We start from the raw sequence: 19,033 nt of genomic DNA, 5'->3' as shown, positions 1-19,033 counted from the left end.
TGGTCATCTCTACGACTACAGGTAAGATAAATATTCGGGCGAAAGCCTTCCTGCCGGAGCAACTAAACATCGGCCAAATTTATCAGCATCACGGAATCCAAGATAATTGCTCCCTAAACAGAAACCATTGGATGAGAAATTTGTGTTTACATTGCTTCCTTGCTGATACAACCAGCAATTAATTTCTTTCACAATAACTGTCCGTCAAATAGCATAAACATGCTGTCTTCGTCTGTGCAGTACCTTCAACATACCCCATGCTATCTCTTAGCATCCAGAGTCTTATAATGGTTCTCTTCTCCAATCCCACAAGATGCACAAGATGCATATAGCCACGAATGTCTTCAGTGGACTCCATGGATTAATGCCGACCAAAATACAACTGACGGTGGCGATTACGAGCTGATCGGCTTCAATCTGGACGTGGAGGGGGGCCGGCCGGGCCGGGTGACCCGTGAGCTGGCGCGGAGGGGCATCGTCTGCAATAACCCCGTGCAGGTTTGTACCGAGTGCTGGGTGTCATACGAAATATTTAATACCCGGGCGTTTTGATGCAACTTGGATCAGGAGTCCTTGTTTTCTGAAGGTAGAGAATATACGCTATAGTTTCTGCTTACTCAGCATGATGCTTAGTTCCTGTCTATCGAAATTCGATATTAACCGTTTTCACGACGGCCATCTGGTAGGTTAGGTACACATTTGGTTCACATCTGGTGCAGATTAGGTGCAGATTTGGTCAAATTAGGTTTAGTGTGTCTCTTAGTAGCTATCAGCTAGGGTTGTACTAATTGCTGATATGCCTGCTTTGTCATATTATCAGAGAGCATCATCGGTTAAAACACTGAAATAAATTGCTAAAATAAAGATATTTGCTGTAAAAGAGATTAGGTGCAGATTTGGTCAAATTAGGTGCACTCGCCGGATAGCCCGTCGTGAAAACGGCTATTAACATCGGGTCAGGTTAGCCATAAGCTGAGTTCATATCCTTCCTGATCCTTTTCAGGTGGAGTGTCGGGAGGCATCTAGCCACCACCGTCGATGGTTTGACACCGGGGATGCCTCTAAGTCACCAAGGTATGCCCGCTGCTCTCTCTCCGAAGGCATGGTGTGTCAGAACAAGTACCTAACCAACGGCAAATGTCACGACTATGAGGTGAGGATTTCGAGTACGGCCCGCCAGGCGCCAAATACGGACGAGATTAAAATACATTACATTGACAGTGTGATTGTTGGGCCGTAAAAGCTTCTGATTTGTGCTGGTCTCTCAGCTCAAGCTACAAAACTGCTATTCCCGTTCAAAACCTCATGTTATGAAAGGTGAACTATTTTCTTTAAGAAGAGCCAACATCATTTTTATCACCATTGATTCCGCCTGACGCTGTGGTCCGTCAGATCCGTCTACTCTGCTGGACGGACGAGTGTTCTCAACTCAAGTGGAGCGGGTGGAGCGACATAGATAATCCCAGCGGTAACTGCGACTGCGAGATGAGAACTAACACGCGACCCGGCTGTCCTGACGGTGAGAGGCTTAGGGTCTGTTCCAGTCGCACTTCCTAACACCTCAACTCCTCCAAGAGCAAGATAGAGGAGGTTGGAGCAGGGCCCTCCTTGGCTTTGTAGGGGCTAGAGCTGCCACTGGAACAGGGAAGCAATTTTGGGGGAGTTTAGAAGTGTTAGGAAGTGCGACTGGAACAGATCCTTAGGGAGATCAACTGACCAATGACGCCACCTAGGCTAAGGTGGCTCTGTGCTTTTGTAGGGAACTCCTTTGTAACGAAGAGTTCTTACAACATTAGGTATCACTCAGAAAACACTTTGAGAACATTTTTGAATAAGGGCTCATATGAGTGCCAAAACAGGGCTCAAATCTGTATGATTTTAAAATCGGTATCAGTTAGGCGCCCTTTTCGGGCTCAAAGTACATTAGCCCCGAAAGCGGCTTCAGTTCGTCTTCCTTTTCGGGCTCAATTCGAGCTGCGTTTTAGGGCTCCATACGACATTCCGCCATTCCGTCTTTTGCTGTTTTCAGTGCCATGTGTTGGTGTAGGTACCTACCGCCGTGATTTCAAAATGAATGGTAAGTTATTAGTTATCAGTTATCGCTATCTTTAAGAAAAGATCAAGATGTTGATGCTCATGCCATTTTAATCCCTTATCAATTAAAATTGTGGTGGCATTTGTTCAGAAAAGGTCTGATCTACAATTGTGGCGCCGTTGATACGAATACGCACGGGTTTGATTATTCGTTTTTCTTGTATTTGCGCCACATGAAAGCATCATATCTGGATTCAGGATGTCAAATAGTGTAAGAACTAAGAATGTGCAAAATTTTTGTCTGGTTCTTCGTGATGATGTGATTGAAGCAATGCTTTCAAGGGTAGGTAAGGATTTTGTTACTTGTTCGTAATGGTTATCTTGATGCTCAACTGAAATTAATCCTAACCTTGCCTACTAACCTATTAAGTTAAACTTAGTACCAATACCTACCGGCTACCAACCTACAACCTATTTGGATCTTTCATATACTTATAACATGCTGCTGCTTCTGCTAACATGCTGCGGAATGCTGGTTGACATGATGGAATGCTGGTATCACAGTGTTCCATGTTTCAGAATTTTAGGTGAATAACCACACATGATGGGGAAAATATTTTCATCCTAAAAATATGACAAGTGGCTTTATTTCATCTTTGCTAAAAAAAAAATATGTCAAAAGTTTGATTCAACAGCCAGCTGCCAGGTTACGCATGACTTGACAGTTGATGCATCTACTCTACATCATTTCATTTCAGATCCTGTGAAGGTTCTGACAAAATCTGAGGTAAAAATGGCATTATGCAGTTTTGCGGAAAGACTAAATCTATCTCATTTTGTCTTCAGATTTTTTTTTGTTGGGACACCCAATTGAAATCCAAATTTAGAACACTGTGACACCATGCCTGTGTGCCAAGTAAGAGGAAGGGTCTACAAGTATACATCAAGATAACCAATTATGGACAAGTTGTGACTTGAGTCATTAGCTCTTATTTGTGGTTACAATACCTTCCACTGCATGATTTTGCACAACTTCCATACAGGCATCCAGACTGGAAAAGGTTCAAGTCCATACTTATTCTGGTGCTTGAATATGGCAGTTCAAAGATGGAAGGCATATGATGCTACAAAATGAAAAAAGTAATTCAACTTACAAAAAATAGGTATTCATATCTATCCTAAACTAAACTAACCTAAACTTACCTAACCTAATCCAACCCAACCCAACCCAACCACCCCAACCAGCCCAGCCCAGCCCAGCCCAACCCAAAACCTACAGTCTTAAACCTAGAGCTAAAACCTGCAGCCCAAACTGGAAAACATCCATATGGTACGCCGGACGCCCGTGAAGCCGTCATGCGCCGAAGTTCGGCGCAAGCTATTTTGCAATTTGCGCTGAAATTTCTGCATTATTTGCGCCGAAGGTTAGTGCCCTTTTGCGTCAAAATTAAGCCACTTATACAAAAAGCACGTTAACATCTGCTGGCCAAGGTTTTATAAACCAGACAGAACGCTCTGGGCCTTAACCACTCCTGACTCCCATGTTTGAGCGTCCAAATTAGTTGATGTTTCCATGGAAACTGAATACCACAATACGTGTAGCGCACTGTAGCATCGTGCCGTGAAATAAGGCTCGGGACGGAAGTTCCGGGGTCACACAAATTGGTGTGGCGGTGTTGTCGCGGCTGGCGGGCACCAGCAAGGGGTTTAAGTTTACGACACCACTCTTGTTTCAGGAGAGGTGTCAGCGATTCGAGACTACTTGGGCATGCGGGCAGCGGGGTCGGCGTGGCTGCCTGCGGCTGCGGCCACACATCTTGGCGTCCTGGAGGCGGAGATGCTGATGGTGGCATGAGTCATCACTGGCTGCCCGATTTCCATGCTCCAAGACTCGCCGTGAGGGCCGAGGCGGGCGTCGTGCCGATGGAGAGATGAGGAGGGATGCGCTGGCATCGCGCCTACTGGCGAAGGCGCTCTCCCTCCCGTCGGAGGACCCGCCGCGTCGTGGCGGAAGCCCCCCCCCCCCCCCAACCGTGACTGAAGTCAGTGACCGGCTGGAGAGAGCGCGGGGGAGCGGTGTGGGACCACTGGAGTGGCGCTGCCCGCCGAGGCGCGCTTATCCACGAGACTGCCCCCGTAGACGCCAACAGACGGCGTCACGGTCCACCTGGACCGGCTGCCGATCGGGGCGTCCGCGACAGCGAGGAGGAGTGCTGCGGAGGCGTGCCTGGGAGCGCTCCCCCAGCGTGCGACGTGGGCCTGGGTCGACGGGTCTGCGACCGGGGGAGTAATAGGAAGGCGGCGCTGGGGTCCTCACCGAGCACCCAGACAGTACAACATTGGTACTGCGGGAGGCGGCGGGGAGGATTTGCTCCAGTTACCGATCTGAGATGGTGGCGCTCAAGACGGCAAAGCAACATCTCCTGGAGCACCCGTCCTTCGAGGAAGACCCCATAATCATTTGCTCCGACTCGCAGGCGTCGCTGGCGACGCCACGAGGTGGACAAGTGGCCCAGACACCCCCCCCCCCTCTTCCCCTAGGTGCCGCCATCTGGGAGTATATGATGGCCCTAGTGGCTGTAGGGGGCCGAAGAATCCACCATAGAAGGAGGGCGGCGATAGCCCGATTAAGCTGGGCGTCCAGTGGAGCCTCGGCTCTATCATGGGCATTGGGCAAGGACTCTGCGAGCACCCCCGTCTCCTCCATCTTCGACGGCACTCCAATCAGAAAGCTGTCCCCACCCGAGTTTCCCAGCAGCATGGGCCACATGAAACCGAACAGCGCCGAGCCGCTCGACGCTGAGGACCAGGCGAGAGTAACAGTGAAAAGGTGAAACGCTCGAAACGGCGCGCGCCGCCGGCCGAGGGCGCCGAGCCGGCCCAGGCCGGCTGCGGGTCAAACAGAAGCCGTCTCCGCGGCGGCCGCCCAGTGACAGCGACTCGGACTGACGTCGAGGCACCGCTGCCGCCTCCGCCGACCAACCCGCCGCCCAGCAAGGGCAGTTTGAAGGCGGCTGCGCCGGTGAAGGTGGCGCGGCCTGGCAGGGGCCGCGGCCGGCCCACTCCCAGCTACCCGTCCCGCGAGGTGCTCAGTACCACCGACTCGTCCGATTCTGAGGCAGCGCCGTCGGCGGGCCGCCGCCAGCAGTGACGATGACCGGCTGGCGGCGTTCGCGCGGGACTTGTCCGACTCCTGGTACTCGGACTTGCCGCCCAAACTGGACGCCGGCGGCGTGAGCACCAGCAACGCCAATAAAAAGTCCACCTTCATCCGGCTCTTCTCGCACCGTGTCAAAAGGACTACGCCGCGCGGCCGGCCGGCCAACTCGAATGAGCGCAGCGAAGGGCACACGTCCCCGACGGCGGCACTGGCGCCTCCCGCCGCGCCGCTGCCGGCGTTGCTGGCAACGCCGATCCAGGCCCATCGATTTCTACTGTTTTGTTGCCTACGTGCCGCTGCCGCCGCTCAGCCAGCACAATGGCGTGCCGGTGTTGCGCTGTCGGATCGAAAAGCGGCTCGTGCAGCGGACGGACGGGTGCGGCCCGCGCGATGAGCCGCCGCCGCACACCGAGCTGCGCCGCGCGGACGTGAAGGTGGAGCTGGCAGCGGCCTGCTCAGTCCCCTCAACGGCGTCGACCGGCTCTCCGGCGATTTGCGGTCAGAAACGCCGCCGCTTCTGGGACCAAGGTGTCAGAGCGCGGCGCTGCCCGTGAGACGTTAAGTTAGCACAGGCAATGTCGTCTGCACTCCTTGCAGTTCATGTTGAATACACAACCATGTTGCGAAGTAATAGGCGCCGGGTTTTTCAGTTCATAGAACTTTTTCCCTGGCTATTACACCCCACAACCGAACACTGACACCTTGCACAAGTATGACTGTGTGTATGAATGTTAATAAATACATGAACCAATGTTGTGTTTTCGGTTCCAGTACCTTCTTTGGGCACCTCGGCAACAAGTAAGTAATTCGTTAGCTTTGCCACACCTAAGATAGGCTCCCACGTTGTTATTTGCTCCCGGGTTAACATAAACCGGTTTAACGTAACTTTTGCATCCCGGCCAAAATTGCCGGGTTAACTGTCCCACCGCTCGAGACTGGCGCTATAGGCTGGCCGAGCAAAAAAAAAAAAAGTTTGTCCGCGGCTTCGTCTTATTCGCAGCTGCTGGACACGGGGGAGGGGGAAGGAGGGGCTGCATCGGACGAAAAGCGATGAGGTGAGCCCTAATATTGGCTTCACCACACAATTTGAGCCCTCAAACTGGATTCAGGTGAGCTCGAAAATGGGGATCGGGCTGAAAACTGGTTTCATAGTGAGACTAGTTTTAAAGCTTGACACCGATAATGGGTACTGACTGAGCTCTGTTTCTGCGATCAATGATATACCGATTAAAGGGATCGGGTTGAGCCCTCAAACTGGATTCAGGTGAGCCCGAAAATGGGGATCGGGCTGAAAACTGGTTTCATAGTGAGACTAGTTTTAAAGCTTGACACCGATAATGGGTACTGACTGAGCTCTGTTTCTGCGATCAATGATACCGATTTAAGGGATCGTATGATCCCATGTGGCGTTGCTCAGAAAGTATTCTCGAAATGTGCTGTCTGTTTTGAATATGGTACATTAGCCCGAAAACTGGTCTCTGAGACCGAAAATGGGGACACTGTTTTCTCAGTGTAGGACGAATGACATGATTCCGATCACAGTAATATACTTTCTATTCAAATATTAATGATATGAATTGTTTGGCTCTGGAGTACTTCTTATAAATAAAAAGTCACACCTGTAATTGTTTGAATTTTGTGAATGAATAGCGTTTCGTCCACTGGCGCATCCAGCTCAGGGTTTTGGGAGGGGCAAATCATAGCAATATTCTTTCCATTCGCTGTAGGGTAGACCGGGGCAAGTCGCCCCGCCGAGGTAAAACGCCTCACCGATGTTTCTCGGAACTGGCAAGGTTCTGGGGAAACATCCTCTCTTCTATAAAGCGTGCACTATACGATCATTATATGAGCAGACTGGAAACAAATTGTGATGACTCTTTAGGGAGATATAGCCAAAAATGTGTTTTTGGAGTGATTTTTATGTTTTGTTGTCAGATTATGCATCATGGCGTTCTTTTATCGTCCACATCAGGTTAACGACTTTTATGTATTTTGAACAACTATTGTCTAACGCTTACAATGCCGGGTTGGTTCGTGTTAAATTATGTCTTCCTGGAGTGCAAGGCGTTATTCTCTGACCGAACTACGTGATGGGGTAAAACGCCCCAGTAGGTCGCGGGGCAAAAAGCCCCATGGGGCGTTTTACCTCATGTGTTGTTCGGACTACCCACTTCCTAACGTTCGGTAGCTGGCGAACGGTATGTTTCTATGCATTTATATGTACTTTTCTCAGCAACTGGATGGCAAAGGAAGTATTTTGTTAACATTTGCATTGCAATAATTTATTATTTGGCCTTATGAGGCAGGTGAAAAACCTGCTCATACAATAGTGTCGTAGCTGAACACCTGATAGGATGGAAGGTGCTAACTTCAGTGCCATGCCTCCCAAGGTCCAACGGACCTTTCATATAAGATTTAGTCAACTAGCATGTTTAATCTTTAATCTAGAGTATGGGGCTTCTTGCCCCAGGCCGTGGGGCGTTTTGCCCTGGGGTTGGGGCAAAACGCCCTATTTGCAGTTGCTTCACAAACCACTTCCTAGCTGGGAGTCCGATCATAAGTGAATGAATTTGAGGGGTGGAAATTAAAGTAAAATGTCCAAAGAACGCATTAAGCACAAATTTGGCCTTCCAGGTTATGTGGAATAAAAGTTATGTAGCAAAATAAATTATCTGGGGCGTCTTGCCCCAGGCTACCCTATATATGAGGCGAAATGGTAAAATTTTGCCGTTTGGGAGGGGCAGTTGCCCTATTTGCCCTGCCCTGGATCCGCCACTGATTTCGTCTCCCATGTTTCCAGGCCGCACTCCGCTGGATATCGACTGTCGCACCGTCCGCGGGGACCACGCGGCGCTCACCAAGGACCTCAAAGTGGTGTGCAATGTCAATGACGGCATGCACTGCTTCAATAAAAATCAGCCTGGATACGTTAAGAACTCCTGGAGGTCACTATGTCTCGATTACAAAGTTCGTTATTTGTGTGGAAATCCGTATGTGAAGCCTTTACCGCCTCCAACGACTCCGATCGATCCAACCAAAACCTACCCCGTAAATATATCGTTCCCTATCACCTGTCCACCCCACTGCTGGGGTGGCTAGAATAATGGTGGGTAGAGGCTACTCATCGGCCCCGAATACATGAGCAAGTAAATAAATACGTATCAGGATAGCGGGGCTTTTCTATTGGCTGAGCATTGCGAACCTCTTAATTACACCTTTACATCTCTAGTAGAGATGTAAATCGGATACCAATTTTTTGGTATACCGATACCAAACCGATACCAACTTGGTATTTGGTATTTCGATCCTAATGTGTTTGGTATTTTGTTGGTATCATGAATCCTCACTGATGTATAAGAGGCTAAGAAATCGGTAAAAAGTTGGTATTTCTCTCATGTTCCCAAGTTGGTTTGGTTTCGGCATTTCCCCATGGTTTTGGTTGGTATTTGGTTTGGTATCGGTATTCCGATTTTCTGTAATTGACATCACTAATCTCTACTCATGTATGTACGGCCCTTCCGTTATAAAGTAGATGGTAGCCAACATCACAATAATCGATTTGCATTAGTGAAAACGTCTATAGGCCGTAAAGAAGTAACTTTTGTTGAAGTGTCCGCACGAACCGTCTTTAGTTCATTGAGTCATATCAATGGAGTGTCTGTCATTCAACGATATTATACCAAAGGTACATACAAGCAACGAATAACTTACCTTTTTTTTGCTGGAGGGCCGCACCTATCCGCACCAATTCTTGTGACAGAGTCTTTACTATTACCACTTCTTATTCTTAGTTTCTAATGCTTCGGCCAAACACTTTTCATCCTAATCACCACAATACTTAACATGATGCTTCTTTTCAAAGCGCAATTTTTATCGTTCAATTTCCTTGCAATTTCCTTTGCAAAAGAGTGGACAATCAACAACGCTGATGCTCTGTTAAGGATGTTTCTACATCCGTATATTTGTAAAAGGCATTGATACATGCATAACAAAGCCGGCGTATAAATATAACAGCATAATAAATGCTATTCCTCTCATGCCCATCTACAAGCGGCGGCGAACATACGCGGTACAGAAAGCGGGCGTCAATCATCTTCACATCTATGCAAGGCCACCAAGGTTCGATAATCGTCCAGCTCCAGCCACATCACAGCCAAGCAGACCTGACTTGGACACACACGCTGGAAGCCATGTACAATGCATAGCGGCTTATACCAACACTAGCACACTGACACTCCCAGCTCGATGCACAGAGAAGCAAGCTCGTCAGCAGAGGCGGATCCAGCTCAGAGTTTTTTTTTTGGGGGGGGGGCAAACCATAACAATTTATCGATTCTTTCCATGCCTCGTCCATAGGCGTAATGTTAAAATTATGCCGTTGGGGGGGGGGGGCAAATGCCCATTTTGCCCCCTCCCCCTGGATCCGCCACTGCTCGTCAGCAAGCACGTGGATACAGGTCCAGTAAAATTAATTCTCGTAACTATAAAAGTTCGTAACAAAAGTGTCGCAACTACTCAAACTAATGCCTACAAAATATACATACATAGGAACGTTTCTTCCGCGCCCACAAAGTCATTGTTGGTTTGAAGTTTTGAACGTCTTCCGAATATGCGTTGCGACTTCAACAATTTTACTCTACAGGCTACATGACAATCATAACAACTGGGAAAATGAGCTCAATCTCATAGTAAAAGCACTGTACAACAAACTTACCTACCTAAATGCTTCGCAAAACCATGCATGTCTTTCAATGCTTAATCCAGCTGAGTTTATGATAGTTCTTCTCTCTGCCCTCAAAATACATGACTGAAAGCTTCGATTCATTGCATCTCTCGCACTCGAAACAAAAGCACAAATGCAAACCACTGATATAAACACATCTCTCATTAGCATATAACATACAGATAACAGTAGTCTCATAGGCAAACCAAGATGGCCGACGCGGCACTTTTCCGGCACACCAAGATGGCGGCGCTCAGATGATGATGCACGCCTTCGGCTTTCGCTTTTCTACCTGAGGACAGAGCACTGCGCGAATGGCCTCGTCGAAGACATTCTTCAAGCCCTTTTGCGTGAGCGCCGAGCACTCGAGGTATTTCACGGCGCCGATTTCCTTTACCAGCGCCAGGCCCTGTAGCATTAGATAACGTCAAAAGAGGCAATGTTGTAAGCAGAGACCATAGAATGCTAGCGAAAATGTATTTATTACTATACCTAATGGTTCAGTGGAGCCAGATAAAAAAGTACAAATGTAATTCCGGGTTACTTTATCCCGCCAATTGCCAATCACCGGCCAGGCAAATCTCTCCATTGAAATATAACATAATAGGTACATCGGGGCTCGCACAGACTCAGAGTTATTTCTAGACACATATGACATGAATGCTAAAAGAGTATCAAAAAACCAAACCAAACATCCAAGAGCACTTAACACAACTTTGCAAGCATTCTTTCAGATCTCTTTCTCGTCAACGTCCAAAAACCCCCACTTCACCAACAACCAAGCCAAAGTTTTACGCACGTTTCACACACCACCGTCTCGTCGACATCTCTCACCTGGGGGTAGCTGATGGGCTTCCTGTCTTTCAGCTTCTCCAAGGTGGCCTTATCCTCCCGGAGGTCCACCTTGGTTCCCACGAGCACGATGGGTGTGGTCGGACAGTGATGACGGACCTCCTTATACCACTGGTCGAAGAATGAGTAAGGCAGGAGCGGTCAGAGACAGTCGCTTCATGCGTGTGAAACACTGGAGTAGATTTACTGGGCATGAGCTTTTGCGACACCAGTGACCACAAAGACGACGAAATTGCGATTTGAGGCAATTTTTATTAATTTCATGCTACTCTGCTCCCATCTCTCTCTCTCTCTCTCTCTCTCTCTCTCTCTCTCTCTCTCTCTCTCTCTCTCTCTCTCTCTCTCTCTCTCTCCTCTCTCTCTCTCTCTCTCTCTCTCTCTCTCTCTCTCTCTCTCTCTCTCTCTCTCCCTCCCTCCCTCCCCTCTCTCTCTCTCTCTCTCTCTCTCTCTCTCTCCCTCCCTCCCTCCCCTCCCCCCCTCCCTCTCTCTCTCTCTCTCTCTCTCTCTCTTCATTCGTGTCCTTTCCTTTTCACCTGTTCCCAACTAGACAGTCTTTTACACTCGTCACTTCCTTTCAACCATTTCAACCATCTACCACACCAATCTCTCCATAGTTCCATGCAGCTAATTCACACACCTTGGTTCGAACATTCTCGAACGATGTCGGGTTGACCAGCGAGAAACAGACGAGGAATACATCGGTCTGGGGGTAGGAGAGCGGCCTCAGGCGGTCGTAGTCCTCCTGGCCGGCCGTATCCCATAGACCGAGGTTGATGGGCTTGCCGTCCACCATGACGTTTGCAGAGTAGTTGTCGAAACTGGTGGAGAAAAAGGTGGTGGTGATACAGGATGCAAGAGAGATAGGCGGATACAATGGGAGGTGCATGTGGGGTAAGTCATTGTCATTGAATAGTTAAGTCAAGTCATTGAATACGTAGGTGTGACTTAGCCATGTTCATCGTCCACTGTTCCACGCTTGTTCAGTTGTCACTGGTCTAGTTATCCGTTCAGTTGTCCGTTTACCATGGAGGACCCATGACCTTTCCCCGTCTGACAGCGTCCGCGTAGTTAAGCAAATCCCCGTCCTGTATCGCGGTACACGGGGAAGCCATTCAAAGCCGGCCCGGACCTAACGTCACATGAAGCGTGACACGACGTGAGTATTTGTGACGTAACTGGGTGACCGAGTGGGTGTCACGTTGAGTCATGTCATCACGTGTAAGTTCTTTTTCCTTTTTGTGACGCAATGTCAGGTTACCTTACAATGCAAACGGTTCAGACGGCAGGCTGATCGCGTAAGATTATTAAACTGGCTCAGGAGGGCGAACTGAGGGCGCACGGCACAGCCAGGAACTAGTGTAAACTCGTCTGATAATAAATGGGACTGTTTGTTTCCGTAAATGAAAGTTAAGTCAGCGCTAGTAGATATAAAATTGGAATAGCAAAAGATCGTCGTTTAGCCTACCGCCGTCGTCGGACGTCGTGCGCAACAAATGAACTTTATTTCAACAAATTGTTAGGAATTTCTTGGGCAAAAAAACCTTTTCGAAGTTCCTCATTTCTAATGTTCTTTTCTTCTATTCACTCCACGAAAAGCATTATCAGTTGCGCTTCTATTTTATATTCTATCGTCTATCATACGCATGTCTCCTCTATCGGCGCAAACGTTGTGCTAGTCTCACGTCATAAGTTAATTCCGTCAGCGCCAAGTCATAAACACTTCCGTCAGTAGCCGCTGCTAATATCTCCGTCAACTGCACGCCATAAGCCCCCTCACAAAACCGCCAGATCCCTGTGCTGCTCCGCTCCTGGCACGCTACAACACACGCCGCACTGAAGGAACGCAGGAAAGCCGTGTACGGACGCCCCGGGCCGGACGTCCGGCCGATAGCTCCTGTCGTCTTCACTCTCCGGTCACTCTGTCTCCCTCGACTGTCCAGGGTTTTCAGCGTGTGGACAGCCGGGCTGGCAAGATTTTTGTGTCTGGACGCTGACCACAGCTGACAACCAGCCGACAAAGGAAAAAGGGAGCACAAAGCAAATGATTGAAAGCCGCGCTGTGACGCCAGAAAGTTATATTGGACTTTCTCGTCTTTTCAACTTCGATATTTCCCAGAAATGAAGCCTTATATTGCAACGACCCTAATCAAATCAGAGGATAAAGGCGTAAGTGCCGGTGATGGTGTGAATGTAATAAAAACAGATTATAAACAAAGCAAAGGTAGACAGCTGACAGCAAAAAGGACGGGTGGCTATCAAACCGAAATACTTTGGGGTGAAATTCGGCTACTAATTGCGAAAACTAAGGAATGAAATACATAAAATAATCATGGTAACGTCAGGAAACAAGCATACGTATAGATGCACATTGCATAAGCAAGGACTCTTCTGTTGCATAATGCAAAGTCACACTCTCAAACTCAAAGTCAAACTATACCGCAAGATGATCTGGGCCATCTCGGAAACCACACTGAATCACAGTCACCAACTCACCATCCATAGCCAGCCACGGCCCCACCGAGCCCTCTCCTCCCCAACCCCTCCCCCACTCCATCCTCCTACCCACACGATCGCCCGTTTGGGTTCGGTCGATGATGGTCCGACGCCCCCCTCCCCCCCCCCCCCCACCATCCCGCCCTGTCACACAAGACCGTGACTCAGAGGCATACCGTCTCTGTGCAGTGTCGGATGAACAACCGACACCACGCGCACGTGAGCAATGTCTGGCGGCACCAACAAATGACAGATACCACCGAGCCTCCCTAGGGACGTCTTCTGTAAACACACCACGCTGGGCGCGAGAGGGGCGATTACTTTCCACATCACGCCGCTTGGCTCTGTCCCCATCAGCCGCCATCCCTATCGGTGATCGGACCGTCTAAACCATGACGCTGGTGATTTCGGCCTTGATTCGTAAGATCGCTTTATCATTTTCAGTCTTTATGCCATGCGACACTGAACACATCAAATGTGGGCTTCAAATGCACCGCTAATGCTGGAGCATAGGCGAAGCGCACCATACGTCTCATGGGAATGATCACTGATCAGTATCGAGGTCGGTATCAGTTTATTTAAATCCTTCTTTACACAGTGACTCTTCCGGTTTACCGTCAGCAGATATCGTGCACTGTGATAGCTGATGCTCAATGTACGTTCAGCAGGGTACGCCTCCGCGGCATCTCCCGAAGGAAGAGAAGGGCGAGTCGCCTGAAGCTACCGCTGAACAGAACATAAGCAAGCCGCTCTGTTCGATCGGTGGTCCGGAAATCAGTACGAAAATACCCTGCTCACGTGGTGAATAAGGGAAGACCGGAGTCACACCAAAGAGTCGGCATTGCATTGCGTTTACAGTTACGGCAAAGTATTATATGCTTCAATGATAATTGGAGGTAGAATTATTAGGGACAGAGTTGCGAAGAAACGCCTAAAACGTGCAACTTGACATAATAACGAGCAAACAAAACATGCTCTGTGCATGTGACAGTGAGTCAGGCAGACACTTGTCTATAAATATACTCACACAGTTGGGATATATTCTCCCGGGAAAGCATTTGTGGTATAGCTTATGAGCAAGCATGTCTTGCCCACCGCACTGAAACAGCAGGAAACACATTGCGATGAATCAGGGCGAATCAATGCGAATACCAATGGGTGACATTGATAAGCTATCGACGAGCATCACAAGTGAGTCATGCTTTCAGATAAAGATAAGTGACAACACTGAATAGTAAATCGGTACCATTAACCTAACGATAGTGGTACATTCATACAGGAAAGGTAGCATGATAGCAAACATGATAATTTATAAATAACATACCTATTTATTAAGAAAAAAACATTAAAAAATACTTACCTACTTAAAGGGACCCTCCCACCTTAACATTAGATTTGAGTTGAGATAGCCAAAATGGGGTCCCTGGCTCACAATTACCGGTTTCGGCACTCACAACATCGAGAAATGCCTTAAATCGGAAATATTGAATTTCAAAATTGCAGCATTTTGATTCAGAGGGGCTAATGCTAAGGAATACCCCTCTGAATGTGTGACGTCAGCACAAATATCTAACGATTTTTAAATGTTTGACTAAAACGTTTTGTAGCACGCGGTGGTATATGCTATTTGCGCGCAGCATCTGCCGCAAACGCCGCACTTCTAAAATAAAGTCGCTAGAAACAGCGGAGATCCCAAAAAAAGTAAACAAAAGTAAAAGTCTAATATCTTGAAAACCGGTGAATATTTTTCGGTGAAATTTGGTAGATATTCGTTTTCGCTCTTTCTGAACCGAGCGACATCACTTTCATGCCAATTCATAAACTTTTTTGAAGGTGGGAGGGTCCCTTTAAAACAGAATTTCATTCGGTCTATACTCTATACCTAACTTCATAAGCGACCGTAAGTTACACCTTAAAGCCATCGGCAGTAGGCACTAATCAACCCCCTACGGCCTACCCATGCAAGGGATTGGGTATATGGGAAGGGAATGGTGTTCAAAACTTACCCATCTCCAACCACAACGCACTTGATGGCCTGCATATTAACTAAAGTTCAACTAAAATACACCCAACTCTTCTGATCACGTGTAGAGCCGTGCAATGTGTCACTAAAAATCAAAACGCACTATGTCCGAGAGCTGATGCAATCTGGCGGATCTTTCTGCTCGTATTGATCCTGAGTCCTGAGTAAAAATGCTGAGATCACCTTGCTTCACAACACAAATATCGCAAACCGGGCGACGACCGCCGCTCACTCCCGATCACAAAACCAAGACGAAGCGACAACGCCCTGCAGACACACACGGCGGAAGCTGCTGCGCCATTTCTTAGCGCAACCGCGTCATAGATGTGTTGCATCAAGTTCTATTATTATCCCGGTATCTTTGCTACTTAAGATGTCAGCCTGTTTAAGTGTTAAAACGATAAATATCAAAGCTTGCAGTATGCAATCATGCAAAATGCAGGTATTCAAAACACAGTTATCTACATGAAAAGTTAAGCAAGTACAGCATGCATAAAACCACCACTAGGAGTGCACAGGCTTTGCGATGGCGTTATCTGCAGCCTCGACCAAGGTGTAGGTCCCGACACCTACTGGCAACGGGAACAACTAGTAGTCCACAAGAGACGTTCGTGACTCTAGCGGAGAACTTGGCGCAGGGATGAGCCACTGCAGATCTCGCAGAGCTCCGAACAACCCGGTATGATAGGTCTCAGTCAGGGACGTAGCCAAGGGAGCGCACGGGGGCCATGCCCCCCTCCCCGCCCCTGAAGGCGAAAAATAAAACAAAATTATGTAAAAAATAAAATAAATAAAAATAGCTGCACAACACCTCCAAAAATAGTTGGCCAAATCCAAGGAGTTTTCCTTTTTTGGAGGGGGTACGACCTAAGGCCGCGACCTGTGGTCCCTCCCTGAGCAAAATCCTGGCTACGTGCCTGGTCTCAGTCTTAAGACGAATAATGCAAACCGCCGTGTAATGTCTTCCCAACCGCAATGTCCTGAATATTATCCGTAATCAAACTTACCTATAGGTATGTGCCTCGCCAACATTACTGCGCTGTGTCCAAGTTTGAAAAGAAGCCTATGTCAACGAATTTGTCAACGAATTTGTCAAGTGTCGCACCTCATGGGAATTTTTCACAGTGAGGACTGAGGATGTGCTTTAGGCTCCTCTGCTTATGGGTATAGTGGTCTTCAATGAAGCGGTATACACATACGCATCAGAAGAGTTTATTGAACGAGCGAGAAGCCTTGCGTATCCCGCTGGCTGCTCTGACGACATAAGCGCATTCAGCATTGAGCATTTCGCTTATCTAAGTAGAGTTATCTAACAGTTCGAGTTAGACAGTCAGGAACCAGCGCAAGTACGCATTGCGGTGCAATCTAAGTTAAGTTTATCTGCAATTAGGGTCTGCCGAACCAATCAGAGATTTATGTTCCATGGTGCCGTTAGGTTCGTTCCAAAGTAAGCGGAATGTATTGGTTACATCCCAGTCAGGTAATGCTGATTTGGTTCTATCACATGTTGTGGATTTGTCTCGTTTCGTGCGCTTAGGTTAATACCACGTACACGATTCGGCAATTGAATTACGCAAGCGTAGCTGTAGGCTAACATGCATGCTTAAAATATGTCTGCGATATGCAATGTCGGTACATGCCGGCTCTGCAATGGTCTTGTCGACCGAAAGGGCCTAACCCAACAAAACAAAAAACAAAAAAATCGGTACATGCATGGTTCGCCTATCAGGCTGCAAGATCGATAGGCGTTATCACAAGTGTATTCGCGGCCATTGGGGCGACGTAAGAAAAGAAGAAAACAACTGGTCCCAAGAACTTTAACTTATCAAATAGCATGCACCTTTTCCTTGATATGTAGAGAGTTCACCATTAATTGTTAGAGAAAATTGCATTTAAAATCTTCCATTTATGCTTTTTTCATCGTTTGCACAGTATGTTCTTTTACTGAGCTAGAAACACTAATTAGAAATAGTTCCCGCATCATCAAGAACAATAGGGAAGGCTTGAAGTGAATACATTAATCTAAACGGTTTTGTAATCCATGTGAAGACACTTCTAAAATTGCATGTAGAAATATTAAAGGCAAAAGTTCAACTTTTTCACAAGACGGATGGCTATAAACCTATTCAACGTGTGACAACTCAGCCGGTATATCGTCGCCTACAGCCCAGCTTTCCATAGTGACCGATAGAGGCGCTGCTATCGATGTCCGCCCGTGCCGCCTAACGTAGACTCGAAATTGAAGTCATCTGTAATAAAAGTCTGTTGTATTCTACGAAAGAGAATACAACTTATTCTATACTTATACAAATCTGATGAACCATAACATACACCCAGCAGGAACGGATTTACTGAAGAGGAGCGAGCTCAACATACGACTCCGTGAACGAAACTCATTTGGCTTCACGCGAAGACTGCATCCGTAAGCTAGCCCTATTTCACGTAACAGGCAATCGTCAGTTCAATAAAAGCCGCTTTCACGACGGATTATCTGGCGAATGAACCTAATTTGGCCACTAATCTGTACCAAATCTCTTTTACAACATATATCTTCATATCATGACTTTATGCAGAATTTTAATCGAAAATAATGTCTGATAATTTGAAAAATCACGTACCTAAGCAACTGTGCAACCCAAATTGACAACTTCTGAAAAACACAATGAATCTAAATTGACCAAATCTGCATCAAATCTGCACCAATTATGAAATACAGGCATGGGAGAAGTTGCCCCGAGGAACGCAGGGAACCCACGTACGGACGCCTCGAGCTGGATGGCCGGCTGATGACCACCGACCTCCCCCTCCCTCCCTCCTCCCTCCAGGGGAGGGGGGGGGGGCGTTGGATCAAGCTTACACACATGGAAGATTTATTGGGATAATTTTGTATTTGGTTTTTACCGGAACAGGGATCCTCTTATAAGCATATTCCTAATCATCGCCACACTGATTTTCAAAATTACTATTTGTGAAGTAATAGTTTCGAGGACACATGACCCCTGATGACACATATCCCTGATAAGCTTGTCAACTAAACTAACTAGTTTTAATAACGAATTGTTCTTGGAGCAGAAATAAATGACAATCACCAATTCATTTCAACATCGAAAGATGTAAACTATAAATCGTCTTCATTTCTTCACACCATTCCTGGTCTTTCCCATTTCCAATGTCATCAAACTCACGGATTTCCTTGTAAACATGGCCATGACTCGGTCTAGAGCTGATCAAACGCGCTTATCGCGTCTCTTAGCGGACAAACCGAGCTACCGTGGTAGGATCTTAGTCTGCCAGCTGCGACTTAGCCCGTGCTCATGTTGCGCCTTTCTAAGCTCCTTGGCATTGCTGCCTGGATACAACTGGAGATCGTTGGTCTGGGAAGCAGGTGGGTCATATGAACCACCAATGACATCTGCGAGATGTTTTGTTACGTCGATTAGCTCAAATGTAGGACATTTGGAATGGAATGTTCATATAGCATCTTCATTTCCAATGCGTCAGGCAAACTTTCCTTCCAAGCTAGGTCAAGAAAACAACATAAAACAAAAATATAAAATAGAAAATCCATGCATAGTGTTATTTATGCATCGTTTATGCAATCAATGCTTCCATGATGCGCAACAGACAGACAAACGAATGCATAAATATTGTTGTTGTTGTTGTTTTTTTTTTTTTGCTTGCACCTGCATACACAGTAGTTATTTACGTACAGCATAGAGCAGCTTTGAAATAAATTTATGTAACTTAT

General features: G+C 47.3%; 2 protein-coding genes across 2 annotated transcripts; one reads left to right on the top strand and one right to left on the bottom strand.

Annotated features, from left to right (window-relative positions):
* Positions 1-319: 319 nt before the first annotated feature.
* On the top strand, positions 320-8,363 carry LOC122369645 (mucin-5AC-like). Its single transcript, XM_043344541.1, has 4 exons — positions 320-498; positions 1,004-1,153; positions 1,393-1,519; positions 7,995-8,363. Exons 2-4 carry the CDS (start codon positions 1,103-1,105, stop codon positions 8,291-8,293), a joined length of 477 nt encoding a protein of 158 aa, XP_043200476.1. The 5' UTR covers positions 320-498; positions 1,004-1,102; the 3' UTR covers positions 8,294-8,363.
* A 762-nt stretch (positions 8,364-9,125) lies between these two features.
* On the bottom strand, positions 9,126-15,571 carry LOC122369644 (ras-related C3 botulinum toxin substrate 1-like). The gene is made up of 5 exons (XM_043344539.1): positions 15,269-15,571; positions 14,290-14,361; positions 11,407-11,587; positions 10,752-10,880; positions 9,126-10,326 (listed from the first exon to the last, which is right to left on the bottom strand). Exons 1-5 carry the CDS (start codon positions 15,301-15,303, stop codon positions 10,171-10,173), a joined length of 573 nt encoding a protein of 190 aa, XP_043200474.1. The 5' UTR covers positions 15,304-15,571; the 3' UTR covers positions 9,126-10,170.
* Between the last annotated feature and the right edge of the window lie 3,462 nt (positions 15,572-19,033).

The sequence above is a fragment of the Amphibalanus amphitrite genome, unplaced genomic scaffold, assembly GCF_019059575.1.
Source record: "Amphibalanus amphitrite isolate SeventyFive unplaced genomic scaffold, NRLGWU_Aamphi_draft 001058F_arrow, whole genome shotgun sequence".
Taxonomy (NCBI): Eukaryota; Metazoa; Arthropoda; class Thecostraca; order Balanomorpha; family Balanidae; genus Amphibalanus; species Amphibalanus amphitrite.
Note: the sequence above shows the minus strand (reverse complement) of the source record. Positions and strands in the feature narration are given on the sequence as shown.